Here is a 23,615-nt window from a genome sequence, read left to right as displayed (position 1 = left end):
TCAGACTCTATCTAACATTTTAAACCTGTTCCTAACTGGTCCTCACAGGACACAGTGGGAGGCCACTTCGACGTCACTCAGTCCTTCATGGGAGAGTTGTCTGATCTCCAGTTCTGGTCCAGAGTCCTGACGCCCAACGAGATCTACAGCCAGGCCACCTGCGGAGGCCACCTCATTGGTGATGTCATGTCCTGGTTGGAGGAATCAGTGGAGCTCCACGGAGGGCTCACCGAGGTGCCCTTTGACCCCTGCCACTAAGGACTGACACTGGACCCCAACACCGAGAGCCGTAGCATCGTCATCCCAACGTATTTCAATTACATGCCCCCCCCACCCCCACCCCGTCAAAAATAGTTGGAGAGTGGGAAAATGTTATTTAGTCACAGATCAAAGATGGGGGAATGATTAATTTCATTGCTTGCTCTGGTTGCAAGCTCAGCCACGGGCAACAGGCAGAGCAGGAGGAGTTCTTTTGCTTTTTCTATATATTTTTGCCATTCCTGTCTGATCTTTCTGCCTTCTCCACCTACACCCTCACTTCTTCGCTCTGACGCTCTCAGCAGGATGACTTTGAAGGCTCCAAAGAGCGCAGGGCTTTGGATTTACTGGCTGTGTGGTCATGACTACGGCTGAATCTCAGGGATCCAACACACATAATAGGATTTCATTCCATCGGAACAGGTCCAAAGGTTGCTTGTTGCCATTAGCTCCCCATGCACTAGCTTGTTTTGTTTGGTATGTGAGCAACATGAGGTGAAAGAGTGGTGTAAAGCCCCAGAATACAAATGAAGCCGCGCTGAGACCTGAACCGTGATGATTCATCCATGTTGCTAGAGTACTGACAATCGAATATCTGCTCACTGTTTTGTCGAGACAAAGGAATAATGTTGTTTCGGGTGTTTTTTTTTACAATGTTGGTCAAATTTGGCACAAGCTACTGTTGATTTTGCACGTTGAGATTGTTGACTGTTTTGTACTAGTATTTCATATTGAAAACTCGCTTTCGTGGCATTCAGAAAAACAAACTGTATCCATGTATGATGTGTTCTTTATAACCATGAGATTACATTTTGTCGATTCAGGACTGAGAATGACATTTTGTTTCTTTGTTCAAAAGTCGGCCGTTGCATAAGAGCACCGCAGGCGACTCAATGTCAGACATGACAGGCCACCTGGCTCCACAGTCGCAGTGTTAACTGTCCCTCAACATGTCACCGCGGTAATGCTGATGTCTCCTCGGCAACCGGTGGCTTACAGCTGGATTTACCTATGGACAACTGATCTGATCCTGCCTATTTCGGACCAGCTCAAAACCCATGGCAGAGTCAGACACACTCACACACACTCTGCATACACTTAGAGAAGATAAAGAGGTGAAAGGAGACTTTGTTGATCTCTGTTTGTAGCGCAACCTTTTAAGTTTTTTTAAGAAGAGGCTTTTTGTACATGTAAATTATATCAGATAGTAATTTTAATTACTAAAAACATGTATTGTGGCATTTCTCACATTGTAAATAAGTAAATAAGTACATAGCACTTTCTCAACCCAATGTTAACCCTGAGGTTGTTTAAGAGCAACTTTTTGGAAGTAAACTGTTTATTATTCGTTTATCATAACCGTGTTAAACTCAAAGGGGTTGAACTCTTTTTATTGATAGTCAAAAGAAAATGGGGTATTTGTTGTTGCCATGGTAACAGAATCTCTCAGCATCAGGACCACATCATCGCACTACAGCTGTGAATATATACAGTATAAAATGTTTCTTCGACTGTAACGCCAAGACGAGCAGCATTTTTAAAAAACATGCTCCTGTTTTCCTCTCATGATAGTGGGCCAAATGCATGTGACATTTGTTTCATATGTTGCTTCTTCTGTCTTTGTTCTATAGACATCAGTTTACCCACCCAACTGTGTAGTGTTAGGCTGAATGAAAAAAATAACATATACAACTTTATGCATAAAGACTTGCTTATTCTCGCCTTTGGTGTACACTTTAATGTTTATTAGTTGTTTTTTTATGTTTATTCTTGTGTCTTTGGCTGTAAATATTCAAAGTATTGCAGTGTGTTCAGGCAACAGTCCCTCCCTCATGTGTAAGCCAAAACTATAAACTGAATTGTAAAACTTGAAAGAGGAAGAAAATCCACTGTAAATGCTGTCAAATATTTGTAAAGATGTGAGGATTTTGATTAAAACTATTTAAAATATGTTATGAATTCAAACTGGACCACAAACTCATTTCTTTTGACATTTTGCACAATGCGCATGTTGTATTGTCTTGTGATTCTCTGTGATAAGCAAAGGCAACTGGACTTGCAGAAATTGTTGAAGACGTTTTGTCTCTCATCCAAGAGAATTCTTCAGTTCCGACTGACTAGTGGGGAGTCCCAGACCTTTAACCTCTGGTGGTTTGTGTCACTTGAGGCCCGATAGTCACGTGAGGGTCATTGGGTGGATCCCAAATCTCTTATTTGATCTATCCTCACTCCTCGCTTGAACCCAAAGTTGTTCTCATCCGCATTCGTGAAGGCCGTCTCAAAGCTCTCATTCCTGGCCTGGGGAACGAGGATCGGGGAGGGATCTCTGAGAAGCTACGAGTGAGGATGCACGGGAGCAGCCTTCCCGGAAGCCGTGCAGCTGAAAGCTGTCGCTATCTCTGCCCATACAGCTGACGAATTCATGTGACGCTTCAGAGAAAAGGACGTCTCATCCCTCTAAAAACACATTTCCTTGTTTCCTTGCATGATTTCCTTTCCCATGCTTTTTCGGTGGGACGGACTAAAATGCGAAAAAAGGGAAGCAAGTGAAGGAAACGTGGATGCAATTGAAGGACCTGTGACATACCCACTGAGTCACACGGGAGTCCTCGGGAGTCATAGGGAGTCGTGGGGAGCCGTTGGGAGCAGTTTGGTCGTTGAGAGTCACATGGGAGTCGTTGGCACATCCAGTCAAGGTGGTGTCACATGGGAGTCCTTGGTAGCCGTTGGGTCGTTGGGAGTCGCATGGGAGTAATGTGGGAGTTGTTGGCACATCCATTCAAGGTGGTCTCACATGGGAGTCGTAGGGAGCCGTTGGGAGTCACATGGGAGTTCTTGGGAGCCGTTGGGTCGTTGGGAGTCACATGGGAGTAAAGTGGGAGTTGTTGGCACATCCATTCAAGGTGGTCTCACATGGGAGTCGTAGGGAGCCGTTGGGAGTCACATGGGAGCCAGTGCTGTCAAAGGTGGATCGTTGACCCACCTGGTTGTCATGTGAGTCACCTGAGTCAAGGTGTGGATGTCTTTTGAGCTGGCTTGGGAAGGAGCTCAGGACTTCAAGAATTTCTGCAAGTCCAGTTGCCTTTGCTTACCACACAGAACTATCATGACCTGGATGACAGAGGACCTTCACAGACATCGTCTTGTGATGAATTTCAAATAGCAGGTCCGATTGATCCAGCCATGATTAAAAACCCCAAAAAAGTGCAGCTCTGCGACAGGTAGTTAAGGTGTGAATGTTTCTGTTTTACATTGATGAATTTCAATATTTTTCAACAATATTTTACATTACGGGAGGAATGAAGAACAGATGATGATGGACACTTCCATGGTGGTTACAGCTGTACATCAGCTGCTGAACTCTTGTTTGGTTATCAGACCCAGCTCTGCTTTGCATACAGTTGCAGAGGAGCCAGTATTTTCATATGAGATATATCATTCTACATTAGGAACACTAGGCTGTTCTTGTGTTCCTGCTTTGGGGAAATGAAGATTTTAGGTATTAAAACACTATAAGAGAAACAGCTACCGCAGAGCTATTATGCATTAATGCAGTTACTGAAAACAAAACCTTCATGCAAGCTGGAGCTCTGTCAGGTGAAACCATGGGAGTGAACAATGGATTGGCTCTGCTGGAGGAACAACAACAGGAAACATCTACAGACAAAAGTAATTTCTTTTTCTTTTTTGTAAAATGTTTTAAGCTGTAGCCACATTTATGTATTTAAACATGAAATGTTTATCATTTTAAGATACATTTTAACACATGTCCTTCATGAAGTTGTGATATCGATACAGCAAATTAAAGGCTTTTTACCTTACACGGAGAACAAGGGCATTAAGTGGATTTTAGAAGTGCTCGCAATTTCTATGTTTTATATTTTATGCTGTTTTACTTTCAAATCAATTACCTGCGTGGACTGTGTCAAGTGGGTTTTAGAAGAATAATGTTGAGTGTTAGTCATTATTACTTTAGCCGATGAGTTGTTAATGAGCTGCTCTTTCTGCTTTGATGCTTTTGATGCAGAATGATGCAATGATTAGTTGAATTGGTTCTCTTCCAAACAATAATAATAGCTCTAACATATAAACAGCTAATACAAAATAGTGATGTCTGGCCATGCAGATAGTTTCGGCTTCATCTGCTGCAGTTTTGTGAAGTGCCACTTCCCTTAGAATTAAAGTTTAAAGCATCAAAATGACATTTGGAAACTAAATATGAATGTTTCTTTGCAGAAACAATATCCAAGTTTCTTACAATAATCTACAAACCTCGCTGCACAGGGGCCGCTGCAGTCTTGGCAGCAACCTACTCGGCACTTCAGCAAATAAAACTGAAACTATCAGCGTGGCCTGATGCTATTAGAGGTAAGAAAATACAATCTGCCTGCATGTTTAGGTACACCTGCAGAATATTATGCAACAAGCTTATCAATAGGATTCTATATATGTATTAGAATCAATATACAATATAATGTAGACTACTGCGACCAGGACCGGCCCGTGGAGTACAGGGGAATACAAAGAGTGCTATCCAGGGTGCAATTTGTGAAAAAAGCAGAGGGGGGGAATGTTTTTTTTATCCCGCACATCAAAACTAAACATGCAAGAATGAATCTCCTTTGCAATAATAATAAATGACCAGGCATGCCAAACACTTAAATATGCACTTTAATATTCAATGGAAAACACAGATGTCTTGCCTAAATTTAACTGTCAGCGCAGCATGACACTCACTTTTTCTGGCTAATCTCCACTACCACGGCCCCTGGAAGGCCCGTCATCTGGCGGTGCCTGTAGCTGGCTCACAGTCACCTATTGACAGCTAAACAACTGCCGCTGGTAGCCGGCATCCCGGGGCTCTGTAGTGGCTAAATACAACCAGCAACTGCTACTCAGATTTTATTGTTCTATGGCATTATAGACTGTTGATATTACAGCGATTTACTTAGTTTGAATTACTTCTATTTTAGGCATATCTTGGTCTGTTGGTGAAGTAGCATTGATCCCTTTGAGGGGGTGATACAGTTTGTCCCCACCGGGAATAAAACTAATTCAGCAGAGGAAGGGATGTGTGGACCAAATCCCACGCACCTGCTGTTTGGACTAGCCAGACCCTCCTCCACAGCGCTGGGGAGAAAGGTCTGGCAATGTGAGACTACAGTCTTATGTGACGTGTTGTTTTGTTGTTGTCTCTCAGGCTGGCTGGGTCAGTACAGACAGCTGGCTCATTACTTCTCTCTGCTCTGCTTTCTGCTCATCATCATCACTCTGCTCCAGACTCTCTGCTGTGAGTACTTCCTGACAGTTTCACTTTTTAATATTAACCCATCAGTGGAAAGTTTTTAATTGTTCATTTTTGGTACAAGGATTTTAAGGCAAGGCCGATTTCATTACATGTAAAGTCTGTAAACTGTACTTTAAAATGCATACTACACCATACAAAAAGTAAAATATAGGCTACAGAATAATTTAATAAATAAAATACAAGAGTTTACATAATTTACAGTAAATAATATATAATTCCAAATTGGATGTAGCCAACGTTACAATGACGATTAATTTAGGATAGGGATGGTATTTTTCTATATTTGTCTTGTCAATAAATCCAATGTCTGTTGCTCTCAGCTCCAAGCCCATTGGTTCCTACTAAAGGTGTAAATCTTAAAAAAGGCTCACAAATATGTATTATTTCCTAAAACAGCTGATTATTGTAGTTTTTAGGTTTAAGTCACTCAAACCGGAGGAAATAGTGCATTTGTTGGTGACTATATTCATGCACATTTGGTGCTGTAGTAAAAAAGGAACATGTCAGCCAGTGCCAGGGGCGGAGCGGAGGGATGGCTTCAGGGGCTCCAGCCCCAAATGTTTTCTTACAGTAAATGCCCCAAATCTTTCACGATTTTGAAATAACTTTCACTTTCTCCTCAATCTCTGACTGGACCGGAAAATCTAAAATATGTTTCATAATTAGTAATGCTGTTTCTACCCTACCCATGTTATGTAGCCTTATGGCCCTGACACACCAACCCGATTATCGGCCGTGGGACAGTCTGGCGAATTTGGTGACTCGAGTCTGTTCGGTGTGTTCCGTGCCGTCGTCCGTCGGAGGAGATGTCGGTCTTCATTTTGGGCCGACCTGACTTGCTGGGTCGGAAGGGCGGGCAGTCGGACTCACTCCAACAATCTGATTGGTGGAGTGCTAACCCGGAAATAACGAGCGGGATGAGTGACGAACGCCTCTCAAAATCTGACGAAAATCTTTTAAACTGACCTTTGTCGATCTGAAATGAAGATGGATTCAGCAACTGTATGGCCTATTTTTCGCTTAAAATGTTTCTAGAAACACGTTTCAGTGAACTATTTTCATAAAATACGAGATCATGCCATTACTATCGGCTGGAGAAGCCAGACCCATGTGACAAGTTGTCATTTCCGGTTTTCATTTTTTGTATTACGTCTCGTGCACGTGCATAACATACGCTCAACACGGCATCACTTCGGAGTGTTCCGAGGCACTTTTTGGACTTCGGGGAGCCGACTGATCCGTCCGACTGCCTTTTCTGCCGACGGTAAGTCGTCGGGTTGGTGTGTCAGGGGCTTTAAAGATAGTAAAATCAGACAATGTTGTGTCTTTTAAGGTCGCAGGAGTGAAAATGAGTCATCCTCAACATGTGTTGTGTTCTCGTTTCAGAATAACGACAACAGTTGGAGAGCAATTAGATACCAAATAGGATGTAGGCTCTGCATGATGTTTTTTTTCCTTGGCAGCTATGATCTTTTTCCCAAATGATTATTTATAAAATGGCTTGAAAGACGCATAAAGAAAGATGTATATAGCTGCCGTAAATGGAGGGGAAGAAATTGCCCCCTAGGTTTGGGCTGAGCCCCGAATGTTTCCAACATCTGGCTCCACCCCGGCCCATTGCAACAGTGTGGCTCATTGATGTTTTTAAGACAACAATGGTGCTCTATGGCACGGAAGATATTTCAGGCTTTGACTAACCAGACAATATTTATTAGTAGGATCGCATCATTTGGATTTCTTGAACTAGTGCTGATATACTGTTTCTATTTTAAAAGGCTAAAACTTCACAGCAGCCATAAGCGGATAATCTGTATCATCTTTGCTTTAAAAAATCCAGAATATTCTTTAAAGTCGTGCCAGCAGCTGACATTTTGCCAAAAAATGAAGACGTCATTCTTTTCACGTCCTATTTTAGCTTGAATGTCTTCATTTGACGGTTTACAGAGATTAACTCTTTATAATTCTTCTGAATGGTGTCCTCTTTTTATTATTTTTTTTTACCTCTGTGTTTTCTCCACGACACATCCTTTATTATCCTGTATCCATGGTAACAGGTAATGGGACTTTCTGGTGTGTGTGTGTGTGTGTGTGTGTGTGTGTGTGTGTGTGTGTGTGTGTGTGTGTGTTTGATATCACAGTGGTTCAGATCACCTTGGTGTCACAGTCACAGTCTACCCTGCAGGAAAGCAAACTGAGAGATGCGACACACAGACTGGAGAAGCTCAACCAGTCATATCGCCTCCTGTTCTCCCAGTATCCAGCTCTGAACCAGTACTGTCCAGTCAGCAATGCTACCACCGGTGGTAAGTGCTGTGTGGGTGGACTCTTTGGGTCAGGGTTGATGGAGGAGCCAACGGGGTGTGGACGAGTGAGGACATTTATGTAAAGTAAAGCTGTCCAGTCCTCAGTTCTTCAAAGGGGATGCAGAGTGTCAACAGGGGCCCTCACAAGTATGTATGCATATATAGATAGATATGTAGACAGATAGATAGATAGATAGACAGACAGACAGACAGACAGACAGACAGATACAAACATACATATACATACATACATACATACAGTATCTCACAAAAGGAATTTATGGAAAGTACCCCATGCCAATCTCTAGGTATGGTGAAGGGTATGTGATGATGTGGGGCTATTTAATACTTTGCATTTGTTACCTGTGAGTTTACTGCTCCTTGGTCTTTGCAATCTACTAAAGTGGAAACAGCTGAGGGCTACACCCTGAACAAAGCTGTTTGCGTTGCCACCCGTGAGTTCTTACTCAGCTCTATTTTAACATGTACTAACATTTTCAACATGAAATAGTTTGTGCCAAGAGTGCCTTGGACCTTGTTTCTTTTTTGAAGATTTTTGTTAATTTTGGTGTTTGGCATCGTTCATTTGGCTGACATTTACATCAAAATGTTATATCCGTAGACCAACAATTAGTCTGGATCAACGGTACAGTTCCAGGATAATTGCCTGATATCCCTCACCTTCCGCTCGATGCTGTTTTAAGCCCCCAACGTCGTCTTCAAGGCACCGCTGCAACCGTCGACTTCAAGGCACCTAACCCTAACCTTAACCCTAACCATAGACAGACACCAACATAGATAGTGAAATATAAGAAGCCTAACCATTGCCTAATCTTTGTGCCTTCCAGGCAGCGCTGCTTGGAAGAAGACGTTGGGGGCTTAAAACACCAAACACCTCATCTGCCGTTCTCAAAATCCGTTTGCTTCGGGAAACAATAACCTTCTAGCTAGCAAGCTACACGCTGAAAATGTCAAGTTTAAAAAAAATGTGGGATTGTACAACTAGGCAGGCCTGCTTGGTTCTTTAAGGGACTTATTGTAAAGATTTACAAAGAATATGTTTACGGCATTTACTCTAACTGGGACATTTTGAGACGATAATAGAGGATTACTGTGGACAAAGTAGCTACACACGGTGATACACCGGTAAGAGCAAATTAAGTTTAACCATGTATTTAGCTCATTTAAATAGCTCACGTTACTGTATTGTGTGAACAGCTAACTTCACTTAATATTATATGTGACGTTTTCTTTTGCCGGGTGCAAATGTTCCACTAAAACAAGTTCCTTCCTGAGACTATTTTGCAGAGCCACCATTGCCCGGAGCTTAGCGCCGCCCAAGACGATTGTGATTGGTTTAAAGAAATGCAAACAACCCATAGCGTTTTTTTCTTCTATCCTAGAATGTATCTAGGCTGGTCCTACCAGACTCTGGTAAATTAGCCTGGTCCTACCAGACTCTCGTAGATTTCATTAGTACAGAGAGTCTGGCCACTCTCCATTGACAAGTGTTAACTTCCTTGAAGGCGGGTACTCTGTTGAAGTTTAAAACTATTGGATCTGCCCAGAGCCACTCTGGATCTGCCAGAACCAATCGCTAACGTTTGGTCGTGACGTTTGTCATGCGCATGTGCAACAAGAGGGGAGACCGACAAATATCGGCTTATATTTAGCATTAGCATCGCTAGCGTTCGCCTTAGCCAACTCCTTCACCACTAACGGAGCGAGCTGGAAAATCCTACTTTTCCTGAACCCACGCGGGGAGGAGGGCCACAACATCATGGCCCCCAACACAATTCAGTAAAGATCGTTCTTCCTCTGGCTTTAACTTCTGGATATTCGGCAGCGTTGCTGCCAAAACGGACCGAATGGCTTCGCTCGCATCTTTCTCGCGCACGTCCTAATGTCATCGTTCTCAGCCACTCCCTCTGTTCACTGATTGGACCGCCAAATATTTGACCAGAGAAAACCCAAGAATATACGGCGAACCCAGACGGAGTACTGAAGGAAAATGAAAATTGAGCGGAAGTACATAGGAGGGCGGAGCCAGGCTAGGATGTATCTGTGGTGTAGCCAGACCTTATACTCCACAGCACTGTGGTGATAGGTCTGGCAATGCGAGACTAACCGACAATCGATCACATCTGCTTTACCTCACGAACTTCTTGGTTTAGCTCTTTTGTGCTGCATCAAAGAAAGAAAGAAAGTTCTGTAAAAGTACCCAGATGTCCACAACTGAAAAGTATTTGCAGAAAAAAAAACTTTTAAGCCAGCAGCTCTGATTTGCATAGTGATTTGCAAAAGTACACAAACCACAAACCGCTCAAGCATGACCATGTTTCATTTTGGAAACAGATAACACAAATTCTGTCTGCTTTTGTTTCTGTACCTGAAACTATAACCGTCCACTGTAGCAGACATCAAGCATTCATTGTATTGAGAAAAAAAACATTTTCAATTCACCCCTAAAATAGTTTTTTGTAAAAAAATAAATAAATTTAATTTGAACATTTTTACTACATACATTAGACATTTTTGCATGATTGTTGCAATTCTGCATAATGTACAGCAGTTTATTCCCCTCAAACACACAATTTAATAAACTTAAAAACAAAACTCAGTGGAAAACATTTGGACATGATTATAGTTTATATATATATATATATATATATATATATATATTATGACTCTTTTGAATTAGAACAAGTGCTTTGTTATTTTGTAATTCATGCATGAAAGGGCACCAAACAGCCACATCTGGCTGTTTTCACAGCTGGAAATGTACCCAGTCTTGACATTTCTGTTGTGAAAAGGTCATTTGCAGCTCGAAGCAGATTAAAACACAATCAAAGGATAAGTCATTGCATCTTGCGTCCTCTTTCTTTTCTTTTTTATCCACCCAGAGAGAGTGTGCGGACCATGTCCAGCCGGCTGGACGCTTCAGGGAGAGAAATGTTTCCTGTTCAGTCAGGACCGGGCCGACTGGATCAGCAGCCAGTACCGCTGCATGACACTGGGTGGCGCTGTGGCCACAGTCAGGACAGAGGAAGAACAGGTAAACACACACACAGACACACACACAGACACACAGTTTTTTTCTGCTCCGTCCAGGTGTCATTTAGAATGCCTTCACTGAGGACATGAGGACACCTTCACTTTTTAAAAGCAAATTTGTTAAACATGTTCTAAAATATAGAATATGTGATATGGGATATGTTTTTGAACATGCAGAACATGAGCAGAAATCATACAGTCTAGCAGTTTACAAAATAATTGAAATGCATTCATGTATCATTGATCACATCAATTTATTAAGAAGAGACACAACAGGCAAACCCATCATTTTTCAATTTTGAGTTGTTGGGCTATATTGCTTCCCCTTTAATGGCTTCTTTCAGACTATTGGGTGGAGTAAAACATCCAAAATACACATTTAGATGTTTATTTTAGTTTGACTACTAACAACCAAGTGAAATATAAATCACTAATGGTAATTATGTTACCTGTCGAGAAGAAATGTGGCTACATCTACATCGTTCTTCAGATCTTAAAAATCCCGGAGCTCACGTCACCTCTGAAAAGCCACTTCACCACCGGAGTTTTGGGAAACTTTTCTGCAGCTCGTGCGTGGGGGAAGTGGGAGGGGAAAACGCTATATATGCGTGTGCGTGTCTAAGCAGTGATTGACAGGCAGACAGACACCCCCTGTGGCCCTGATTGGAGAAAATCAACCAGGAGCGGTGGAATTTTGCCAATCGCACTACAGGCTGTAGGTGGTGCCAGAGGAGCTGGATTTTTTTTATATTACATAATTAATGTAGTACTACTGGATCATAGGGTCAGTTTCAGCAAATATGACAGAAAGTTACTTTTATAAGACTTACCTACTGCCTCTTTAATGTAAGTAATCAACTGGGGAAGGTTCATGTTCATGTAGTTAATATTGACTGTATTCCTCTGTAATGTCTTGCAAAATGTAAGATTCTTTTTTGTATGGCTGTTGACAGTATTTTCTGATTTATTGAGTGATGGAAAGAGAGATCCCAAATTCCCTCTGTGAAAACCTTTCACTCTAATATGTTAACAACAAAAAACAAGAATTCTGGAAATGTGTGCAAATCAGCACATATTTAACAAGAGAAAGCCTCATTTGCATATTTAAACATACAATTTCAGAAAACTTGTAAAAGAAGAAGAAGAAGAAGGGTTTTACAGTTTTTTTTAATCTTTCCGAATCACTCTTCTTGCAAAACTCTGAACTCATTCTCACTCGCGAAAACACATTTCACATTTCATTTTCTTTGTCCTTTGGCCTTTTGCGGTTGGACTACTGCATTATTCTACAAGTGCCTAATACCGTAAGTAGTACTTGCACTACTTGCAGTGTACATTATATTCACTCTAGTTGTGATATACCTTTTGTTTTCATTGCAAAATATGTTTACTGTATGAAATAAACATTTGTTCTGTAACATGCCCTGGACACTGTGTTCTCAAATTGTTGAGGTAATGTCTAATGAATGCTCTGTAGTGTTGAGTTATTGACTGGCTGTGTGTATGATCTGAAAGCACTGGTTGATTTTGACAGCAGAGTCAGGTGTTTTGTGAATATACTGTAGTTTGAGAATTTGGTTTTGTGTTGTGGTGAAAATGGGTGAGGGTTTCAAGAAATGAAATCGAGCAATCGAGAAACTGTAATGTAAGTAATGAACTAGGGAAGTTTTATGGTGGTATCTAGTAGTTATTCCCACCCCTGGGGGCCCACTGCGTCGAGAAGTATACCTCTATATATATATATATATAGAGGTAGAGGTTTGTGGGTGCCGCTCTACCAACTGAGCTATCCAGGCGCCCAACACTCGTAAACATTTGAGATGCTTTCCCTGAAATATCAGCTGTAAGGACAGCACATTTAAACGCACACACGTCGTCAGAGAGGAAAGTTAAGAATAGATTTAAGACGTCTATGGAATGTGGAGAGACCATCTGCCCGTCGCAGCTCGAGGTCATCTCAGGCTTGTCTTTCGCTGTTTTACTGTATACGCAACAAAGTTCATGTGCTCGATGTTGTTCCCAGAGATGTGAGGTGGTGGTGGTGGGGGGGGTTAAAAGATGTCTGGAGAATACGGGGAGAAATTACACTTTTTCTCGATTGCCAAGACACATTTCTCGAAACTCTCCCCCATATTCTCAAAACTGTAAACACAAAACCAAATTCTCAAACTGCAGTATATTCACAAAACACCTGACTCTGCTGGCAAAATCAACCAATGTTTTCAGATCATACACACGGCCAGTCAATAACTCAACACTACAGAGCATTCATTAGACATTACCTCAAAAAATTTGAGAACACAGTCCAACCGCAAAAAGGCCAAAGGACAAAGAAAATGAAATGAAAAGCACACGACAGTACACTAAAAGAATATTGTGAAACGCTGTGCCACTTGTGCACTCTGAACTGGCGTACATTCTCTACGGTCGGTTTGATCACCTCCGTAGAAACGTGTGCGTGCGTAGAATTTTTGAGTCGTCGTGTGTAAACGATGACAACTTGGTTTGTGGTTGTGTTTAACTCTTTGCAACACAAGTGCATCACAGTGTGCAATGGGTTTTAGCAAGTGAGAATGTGTTCAGAGTTTTGCAAGAAGAGTGACTGAATCGACAAATGGGTTTAGGCCACTGAGCATTTGGTTCAGAGAATGGGGTTTAGTGTTTTAGCAGTTCAGAAAAAAACTGTAAGACATTTCTGTCTCTCTTTCAATTTAAGCAACACTAGAGAACTTTTTGTAACTTAAAATAATGTTTCCAAAATCGTTTCAGTGGTTCATCAACCATGTTGCAGCGACACTCTCTCCCAGTGCACTGATTAAAACTGTACTTAACTTTCGTATTGTCTTCATGTTGACCATGCACCTGTTGTCCTTCTGTTTGGCCTGTTTACAACTCATAACGTATAAATTATCACTCAATTCTATGTTCCATGTTCTTAGCCATCTTCATCCCAACTTATTTACTCTACTTTTGCACTTCTTTTTTGGAATTCATGGTCAATGAACCTGATTTACATAGTGGAAAAAGACAGAAATTATGAATTATTTTCATTTAAAGTTAAGATTAGAGGAATTTATGTTGATGGGTTGACAACAGACGGGTACATGTCAAAGTTCCGTCGCGATACTGTTTTGAAACCATTTCAATTTCCTTTACGGCAGCACCCAATTTTAATAAAAGTACGTTTTTTTAATTTCATTTTACTTGCAAAGAGCATCCATGTTATTTTTGGGGCCAATTTGGTTGAAAGAAACCCATATTTCTAATATAGTAACTTTGAAAACGGGTCAAATATGACCCGAGAACAACAGGAGAGTTAATAGATCCAGAGTCATGATAATAATAATTATAATAATTAATAGTCACTCATTATCTGTCGCTCATCATCACTTCCACCCCTTCCACCCTATTTTTTTCTCAGTTGTTTCTGTGGAACAAGGCCAAGAGTCTGAGCCAAGGAGACTCGTACTGGCTGGGCCTGAGGATCAGTGGTGATGGCGGGGGCTGGCAGTGGAGTGACGGCTCTCCGGTGGAGAAGGGACCTGGGTGAGTGATGCCGGGGGGAGGGGGAGGAGGAGGAAGAGGGGGAGGAGGGTTGTACAGGGACGAACAGGGCTCCTGAGGTGAGGAACAACCAGAAACTGATTTCCATTCCTGTAGCTTGAGAGTCACATGTGGCCCTGATTGGTGCATCTGAACAGGGAGCGGTGGATTTTTGCAAATCGCACTACAGGCTGTAGGAGGTGCCAGAGGAGCCAGATTTTTTTTAAATGACCTGCTTCATGTAGTTCTACTGGAACATAGGGTCAGTTTCAGCAAATATGAATGAAAGTTAGTTTTATAAGTCTTTCTTACTGCACCTTTAAAATGTTTATGATACCCTGAGTGAATATGAAACATAGGCTGAACTATATACACAAAAGAGGCTTCTAAGTTAAATCTACTGAGTCTGCACAGGCGTACGACAGACATTCCTCATGATTTACATATAAAAATATATTTTTAAATAAGAACTGAAAGCAGAGTTTACGTATTTGCAGACATTGAAGGAAAAAATAACAATAAAAAACACAACGAAGGTGTCGAAATAAGAAGCAACAGCAAGAAAAATGTCTTTTAATAAGAGACAACCCAGTAGCACATATTATATGGGATTTTTGTTCAGCATATTTGTTTTGATATTATTTAGGCTATTTGGTAATAAATAATAGACCTACTTTATCTGTAAAGTGTCCTGAGATAACGTCTGTTATGATTTGACACTATAAATAAAATGTAATTGAATTGAATGCAATGTAAAAGGCAGCTAATATCTTTTAATCGTGAATTTAGACCGACAGAATCCTCTCACTTTGCATAATACTGTGATTGTGTTTGCCTGAACCGGGGAGAGGGTTGAAAGAGGGTGGGCAGCTGTTTTAATTTCATGATGCATTTTCATATGGAGGACTAGAGGTTGCTATGGTAACAGATTACAGTAAAGCCTGTGTTTTGTTGTGTTTAGTTTTTTTCCTCTCTGCGTGCGTCTCCCTGCAGGTTTTGGGAGCGTGAGCCCGATAAAACAGACAGCAGGGAGCTGTGTGGTCGGCTCACACCTGGAGACAACTACAGGAAGAGCTGGTACACCTACAGATGCTCCAACCTGCTGAAGAGGATCTGTGAGAGGAGACGAGCTACTCTACAGTGAGAGGAGAGGAGAGAGAGAGGAGAGGAGAGGAGAAGAGAGGAGAGGAGAGGAGAGGAGAGAGGGGAAATGAAAGGAGAGGAGATGAGAGGAGAGAAGAGAGAGGAAAGGAAAGGAAATGAGAGGAGAGAAGAGGAGAGGAGAGGAGAGGAAACAAGAGGAAATGAAAGGAGAGGAAACAAGAGGAATTGAGACGAAAGGGAATGAGAGGAGGAAAATTTGAGGAGAGGAGACGAGTGGAGATGAGTGGAGACGAGAGGAGATGAGAGGAGACGAGAAGAAACGAGAGAGGAAATGAAAGTAAATGAGAGTAGAGGAGAGGAGAGGAAATGAGAGGAATTGAAAATAGAGAGGAGAGTAAACATGAGGAAATGAGACGAGAGGAGACGAGAGGAAACGAGAGGAAACGAGAGAAGAGGAAATGAAAGGAGGGGAGAGGATAGGAAATTAGAGGATAGGAAACATAAGGAGACTAGAGGAACTGATATAAAGTTAAGCCTATATGTGCCGCTGATTTAAACGTATGAGCTGTTCTAATAATTATAACAATAATAAAATACACAACTCACTCAAATGAGTCTTATTTGTTTTATTTATTTGTTTGTTCATTTTTTATTTTTTTATTTTACTTTTGTTGTTGTTTTGATATTTCTTTTAAGAATCCGACTTCACTAATCTTTATTCAAACTCCACCGAGGGTTATTAATATTTATATTAATTAATCCTTCTGGAAATTTGGCTTTCCACAAGTCCTAAATTAAAATGACCATTTTGCATTTTAAAAAGAAACCATAACAATAATAGCATTAGACAACCAGATAAACTCCAAAGTAAATTTTTATTTTGCAAGTTTTCTTGTCAATGGGATTGCAAAAAAAATGTAAATAATGATATATAGGCAATATAAGTGTTGAGGTGATGTATGACATTACATAGGCTATGACATGTATCTTGATTATACAAGAACATAAAAACATACAATAATAATGTCAACGATAGGTCCACTTACTAGCTTTTTACAGTCAATAGTCTTTAGTGGACCTTCCACTAAGATTTTCTGTCAGACTAATTTGCATTGGGCCACATTCACCATCACGATTATGATCCTCATCATTAGAATATCTTGTCAACAAGTGGTCCTGTATACTGTCTATGCCGTATGCAAAATTACGAATCCCACTATGGCCACGCCAAGACCATTGACATATAAAAAAGGCCAAGACCCACTTGGCGTGGCCATAGTGGTCGATTGGTTGGGGTTAGGCATTTGACCTCGAGTGGTTAAGGTTAGGATAACCGATTGGTCAGGGGATAGGACCTGAACAAATCAGGTTACGTTACCTTACGTAAGCATAGACGCCTAGCCAATAGTAGCTATTGAGGGCGGGTCTTGGCGTGGGAAAAAAAAGATGGATGTATAGGTCCTGCATCATCCTTTGCTGCTGTTTGTAATTGTACCTCCTCAAAGTGTCCACCAGGGGGCGGTGTTTTCTTAAACATGACTTCAAGCGTCATTCATGTTTCCCGGCATGCCCTGCGAGTGAGTAGCCCTTCAGACCAAAGGACACCGGGCGTTAAGATCATAGCGGAATTTCTCTGTGAAAGGTGAACAGTTTTTCTTAAGAATGACATGCTTTCTGCCTCATCAGTACGTTGTTAGTTAATGTTTTTGAAAGTATATGTATTCAGTCATTTATGTGTTTATCTCTGGCAAACAGGTTCAGTGTAAAAAGGCGTCCAGTAAATTATTAGCAAACGTTCAGTGACACCTGACCAGGCTTAACGTTAATTTGCCTATATTTATCTCTAAAGGTTTACGTCAGTGAACGGGCTTGAAATTGTAACGCGTGTTGTTATTTTTAATACTAGGGATTTCCGAACCAGCATTGAGGTTGTTATTCACAAGCTAATTGTTAGCTTGAAACAGTCGCTGTCACTGAATGATTACAGACTCGAGGCTAACGTTAGCCAAACATGCTTCACATTGCATTGGAACTCCATTTGTTTTTTCCAGTCTTTTTTAACATTTTCAGCCTTTTGTGCTAAATGCATATCTCGTAGAGCACAATTAAAGGTATCTTACTAGTCCGTAGAGTCAGCTGGTAAATTCGGCAGCCGACACAGTTTTAACCAAGATGTGGTTTAAAAGCAATGCAAATGATAAAGTTTACCAATTGGTGCTCAGTGCTATCCTCTGCCCTTGACAGTTTGTTTTGGGTGAAAAACATGTCCTCTCTTGTTCTGCAGACTCACTGTCTTTTTGTCATGTCTAATAAATATGGCCCACTGTCTTTCTACTGTTACATTATGATCTCAGTGGCTCACACCCTGTTAGTCAGGGTTCAAAATTAGCACCATCCACCAGCCAAATGCTGGTAACATATGCAAGTGGCTGGTAGATTTGCTTCACTCAGCAGCCTAAAAGACAATGGCAATCTACTGAGTGGCTGGTAGAATTTAAACATGTACTAGGCATTTGGCTGGTGGACGAATTAAAGTAAATGTAGAACCCTGCGGTTGGTCTGCAGCTCATCTTTTAACAGGAGCACATAGGCGAGATCACACATTAACCCCCGTACTGGCCTTCCTTCATTGGCTCCCTGTAGAATTGATTTAAAGATAGTATTGTTTACGTACAAAGCACTTACTGGGCTAGCTCCAACCTATCTCTCCAACCTGCTGAAACCATATTCTGGCTCCTACACTGTCTGTTGTTAAATCCTGTCTAAAAACCTATTTTTATTCTCAGGGTTTTAACACATTTCAATAGCTGCCTTTCGATATTACTATCGTTTTGCTATTATACTGTTGTCCTTTTGTCGTTTCGTGTTCATTGTGTTCTTTCTATGTTTTTCTGATTGTACAGCACTTTGGTCAACTGTTGTTTTTAAATGTGCTCCGTAAATAAATTTGGATTTGGGATTGGATTGGTCCTCTGCAGAAATCCAGCAGCTTGAAGATGTCTGACCAGATCGATGAGAAGATCAAGAACTACAGGACGGCTCCATTCGACGCCCGCTTCCCCAACACCAACCAGACCCGCAACTGTTTCCAGAACTATCTGGGTAAACAAGACAACCGATTTACTTCCCCCCTCTTAGCTCTGTTAACCCTTGTGTTGTCCTCGGGTCAAATTTAACCCGTTTTTAATATCGGAAATAGGGGTTTCTTTCAACCAAGTTGCCCAAAAGTAACACAGATGGTTCCATGAAACGCTCTTCACAAGTAAAAGTAAGGATTAGTTCAATACTATCATTGACTTTTGGGTGTTTTAATCAATTTTTGACTAAAACATCCCCTGGTCGTAATAATGTATACTTTTTGCATTTTTTTAAACTCTAAAATAAGATAAAATTTCATAAAGGATACATGTTTATTGACTATAAAATCCAAAAATGAGTTTAAAAATAGTGGTAACAAGTTGGTGTAAGTGTAAGCGCGGAAAATATTAACAAAAAATGCAAAAGAAAATTGATCATTTTGACACTGGAGGACAACACGAGGATGTGATCCTTCAGGTTGTATTTCTTCAGGTTTCTTGATTTTACTCGTGTAGAATGTTAACAGTATCCGCATGTTTTCTTGTGTCAAGAGCTGCAAAGATGAATCGATTAGTTGTCAACTATTAAATTAATCTGCAACTATTTTGATAATCGGTTGGAGTCATTTTAGAAATTCTCTGATTCCAGCTCCTTCAATGTGAATATTTTCTAGTGTCTTCACTCCTTTGTGACAGTAAAGTGAATATGTTTGAGTTGTGTAAAAAAAAAAATAATAATAATAATCTTATTTTTTTTTGTAATGTGGTGAGGCTAAGAGACTTTACAACCGGTGCAAATCCTGCTCAACACCTACCAAAACATTTCACATTTGTTCAAGTTAAAATGTCCGGAGGTCAGTATTGAAATCAGAGCCGTGTTGAGGCCTACGTGAACCGGTCCCGCTGCAGCTGCTGGGACTCTGCGTTATTTCATATTGAAAACACAAAGAACAAGACTGAATACATTTAACATGTTCCTGCTTTGTCAAAGGTCAGTATGATGTTTACAGCAGCCAACTGACGAGGGCTTACGATTCTATTTTTGTCTCCGCTTCCTCCAAATCCATATTTGTACTGTTTGTTTCTCTCTGTTTTATCAGACACAGCTCCTGTTTTGAAGATCTGGTAGTGGCTGTATCTCAGCTTCCTTTCTAGGGCTGTGCTAAATAGTTTGAAGCTTCATTCATAACGTTAATACAGTACAGGCCAAAAGTTTGGACACACCTTCTCATTCAAATGCGTTTCCTTTTTATTTTCATGACTATTTACATTGTAGATTCTCACTGAAGGCATCAAAACTATGAATGAACACATATGGAATTATGTACTTAACAAAAAAGTGTGAAATAACTGAAAACATGTCTTATATTTTAGATTCTTCAAAGTAGCCACCCTTTGCTTTTTTATTAATAAGGGAACAAATTCCACTAATTAACCCTGACAAAGCACACCTGTGAAGGTAAAACCATTTCAGGTGACTACCTCATGAAGCGCATTGAGAGAACACCAAGGGTTTGCAGAGTTATCAAAAAAAGCAAAGGGTGGCTACTTTGAAGAATCTAAAATATAAGACATTTTTTCAGTTATTTCACACTTTTTTGTTAAGTACATAATTCCATATGTGTTCATTCATAGTTTTGATGCCTTCAGTGAGAATCTACAATGTAAACAGTCATGAAAATAAAGAAACACATTGAATGAGAAGGTGTGTCCAAACTTTTGGCCTGTACTGTATTTGAATTCTAAATCAACATTTGAATGCTCCACAGCTTTTTTTTTTTTTTTTTTTTTTTCTATTCATTCTGTTTAAACCCAGTATTTCTGCAAAGTTGCAGATAAAGATTAGGCTACACTAATACTTTTAGTAATATACTATTTGTAGAGTTAGATTCCAGTGGCAGAGGATTGTTTCCTAATCGTTTGATGCAAACAATTCCAGTAACTCCAGAGCGTTACTAGCCTGGCTCCGCCCTCCTACGTACTTCCATTCAATTATCATTTTTCTTTAGTACTCCGTCTGGGTTTGCGGTATATTCTTGGGTTTTCTCCGGCCAAATCTTTACCGGTCCAATCAGCGAACAGATGGCTGAGAACGATGGCGTTGAGGTTGTGCGCTAGTTTGAGTTGTAGTTCCGTAATGGCGACGGAGAAAGATGCGAGCGAAGCCATTCAGTCCGTTGTGGCAACGCTGACGAATATCCAGAAGTTAAAGCCCGAGCAAGAACAATCTTTACTGAGTTGTGTTGGTGGCCATGATGTTGTGGCCTCTCCTCTCCACGGGGTTCGAGAAAAGTTTTCCAGTTTTCCAGCTTGCCCCGTTAGTGGTGAAGGAGTTGGCTAAGGCGAACGCTAGCAATTCTAAGTCAACGTCACGACCAAACGTTAGCGATTGGTTCTGGCAGATCCAGAGTGGCTCTGGGCAGATCCAATAGTTTTAAACTTCAACAGAGTACCCGCCTTCAAGGAAGTTAACACTTGTCAATGGAGAGTGGTCAGACTCTCTGTAGTAATGAAATCTACGAGAGTCTGGTAGAACCAAGCATTGCTTCTGCTGTAGCATAATCTTGAAATAAAAAAACACTCACTTTATTCAAATTTAAGGGATTTTCTTTGAGGTTTTCTTTTTTATAGAGTGACGTCATAAAGAGTTTGCTCACTCATTTATTGTCATCCTCTTCCTGCTGATTTTCAAAGTAAAAGTAGCTATAGGCAGCGCTTTGGAATTCAGTCAGTCTGTGTAGTTTCACAAACGGGCATGATCGCAACCCAAAGTATGTTGTTAATTCAAGTAGTTGTATCCTCAAAGTGTATTTGTTTTTTTTAATCAACTGACTGAATATTTCATATGGAATTAAAGAGTCCTAGCAACTGTATTTAAGTTATAGAAAGTGTTGATTCTTCGGACTTTAAGCTGCTTCAGACTAATGGCTCCCTCTGATTTGCAGCCCTGTCCGTGACGCAAAATTACGAATCCCACTATGTCCACGCCAAGACCCACTTGTCGTCGCCATAGTGGTCGATTAGTTGGGGTTAGGCATTTGACCTCGAGTGGTTAAGGTTAGGATAGCCGATTGGTCAGGGGATAGGACCTGTACAAATCTGGTTACGTTACCTTGCATAAGCATGGACGCCTAGCCATGATGGGCGGGTCTCGGCATGGCCATAGTGGGAAAAATATATCCCGTCCGGGATGCGTATTTACGAATCCTACTGTGGCCACGCCAAGACCCGCCCTTCAATAGCATTCACACACTATTGGATTACTATTGGCCAGGCGTCCATGCTTACGCAAGGTAACGTAACCCCATTTGATCAGGTCCTACCCCCTGACCAATCGGCTATCCTAACCTTAACCACTCGAGGTCAATGCCTAACCCCAACCAATCGAGCTGCTTCATACGGGCGGGTCTTTGCGTGGCCATAGCAGGATTCGTAAATAAGCGTCCGGGATCACTGCCGGCTGTTTACTTCCTGCTTTTGACATTTCTTCTTCCGCCATGTGTTCTCTGCAGATTTCCACAGATGTAACAAAGCTCTGTCCGCCAAAGACCAGGACACGGCTCCCTGTGATTGGTACCAGAGGGTCTACAAGAGCCTTTGCCCCATGAGCTGGGTACGTTACATCACATACTGACTGTTTTCATCTTTTAAAGCTTTAGTGCGTACATTTTTTATAGTCATGAACGTCCGGTACATTCAAGCCGTTGCCAAATGAGTGGATACCACGCTAAGTAAGGCTATCGGCTCCACACAACTCTCTCTGTGTTTCTCAGTATGGCTATGTTTACAAAATGGTGTGAAGTGAAGACAATTACCTCTTCTGAAGAGTCCATCATGTTTTTTTAGTCCTCCGTGTCCTCCTTGGCTACTAGCAACTGCGTGGAGGAGGGGTGGGGGGGTGGTGCGCAATCCCGGAAGGCTTGTATCATGTGGATGCAGACTGATCTCATAAAGTGGCGTGTGTATGACACGCCAATTCGTATGCCGTTTTTTGCGTGTTATCAAGACGCATAATTGCTTCTTAGCGTGTTTATCAACACCGTTCGGCCGCCATTTACCTACATTACTTGTGAATTTTCGCCGTATTGTGAAAGAGCGTAAGTCCGCCGAGGGAGGTTGGTTGGGGTGGCGACGTTGGTCACCGTTGTGTTTTTGTTACTAAAGCCTTTCCCAATGTTCTTTTTTCCTAAACCAAACCTTACAGATACAGTATGTATACAGCTGTATACAGCTTAGATATACATGTGGAAAGCTCAAAATGCGTACAGATAACACGCCATTTGGCTTTAGGAAAGTGGCGTGTATGTTTAAGCAAAGTCATGATGCCATGTTGGTGGATGCAACAACAGTGCTGCTGTCATTACTTAGAATTCCTCAATGGGGGGGAGACCAAAACTACGCACTATAGCTTTAACAACTGCTGTAATCATCACCCATAACTACACAAATGTCACTTATTTTATTTGATCAGCTGCAAATTAGAAACTAGAAATGTTTGGTGCATTAAGATAATGTAAATAAATTTCCAATTGTTACCTTAAGCGTGATGTCTTTGTCCTTTTTTTGAGCGTCTCTTTATTTATCTTACTTTCTTTCTCTACTGCAGGTTCAGAAATGGGACGAGCAGTTGGAGGCGGGAACTTTTCCCGGAAAGATCTGAACGGCCACATTCCTCCTGTATTTATCTCGGTATCCTAATGTGAAACATCTGCTCTTTCTGTACAGAAGCAACTAAATAAATTATTCAATGTTACTGTGAACCTTCGCTGTAGTCGTGCTGCTTTGTATTTGATATTATCTATTCAAACTGGTGTGTAGACCCTTTACATCAGCCTTGCACATGAACATGAACAAAATTAAAGAATAGAATGTGCGCATTAAATCTATTACAAACGAGAGATTGATCTTCAGAAGCTCTTCGTTTGAAACATGACAGCAGTGTAACACTTAAGAGGTCCAAGAGTTTAA

At 41.1% G+C, this 23,615-nt stretch overlaps 2 protein-coding genes across 2 annotated transcripts; both read left to right on the top strand.

The window, feature by feature from the left end:
• The first annotated feature begins 3,863 nt into the window (after positions 1–3,863).
• LOC114568542 (lactose-binding lectin l-2) lies at positions 3,864–15,610 on the top strand. Its single transcript, XM_028598164.1, has 6 exons — positions 3,864–3,927; positions 5,459–5,565; positions 7,749–7,869; positions 10,773–10,924; positions 14,345–14,469; positions 15,460–15,610. Exons 1-6 carry the CDS (start codon positions 3,864–3,866, stop codon positions 15,608–15,610), a joined length of 720 nt encoding a protein of 239 aa, XP_028453965.1.
• Positions 15,611–17,104: 1,494 nt separating this feature from the next.
• Positions 17,105–23,407, top strand: LOC114568261 (cytochrome c oxidase subunit 6B1). Its single transcript, XM_028597745.1, has 4 exons — positions 17,105–17,212; positions 18,549–18,672; positions 22,160–22,260; positions 23,254–23,407. The coding sequence occupies exons 2-4, from the start codon at positions 18,567–18,569 to the stop codon at positions 23,305–23,307; spliced, it is 261 nt and encodes an 86-aa protein (XP_028453546.1). The 5' UTR covers positions 17,105–17,212; positions 18,549–18,566; the 3' UTR covers positions 23,308–23,407.
• Positions 23,408–23,615: the final 208 nt, after the last annotated feature.

Source organism: Perca flavescens, chromosome 14 (assembly GCF_004354835.1).
Source record: "Perca flavescens isolate YP-PL-M2 chromosome 14, PFLA_1.0, whole genome shotgun sequence".
NCBI classification, from domain to species: Eukaryota; Metazoa; Chordata; class Actinopteri; order Perciformes; family Percidae; genus Perca; species Perca flavescens.
This window is presented reverse-complemented; position numbering and strand designations above follow the sequence as displayed.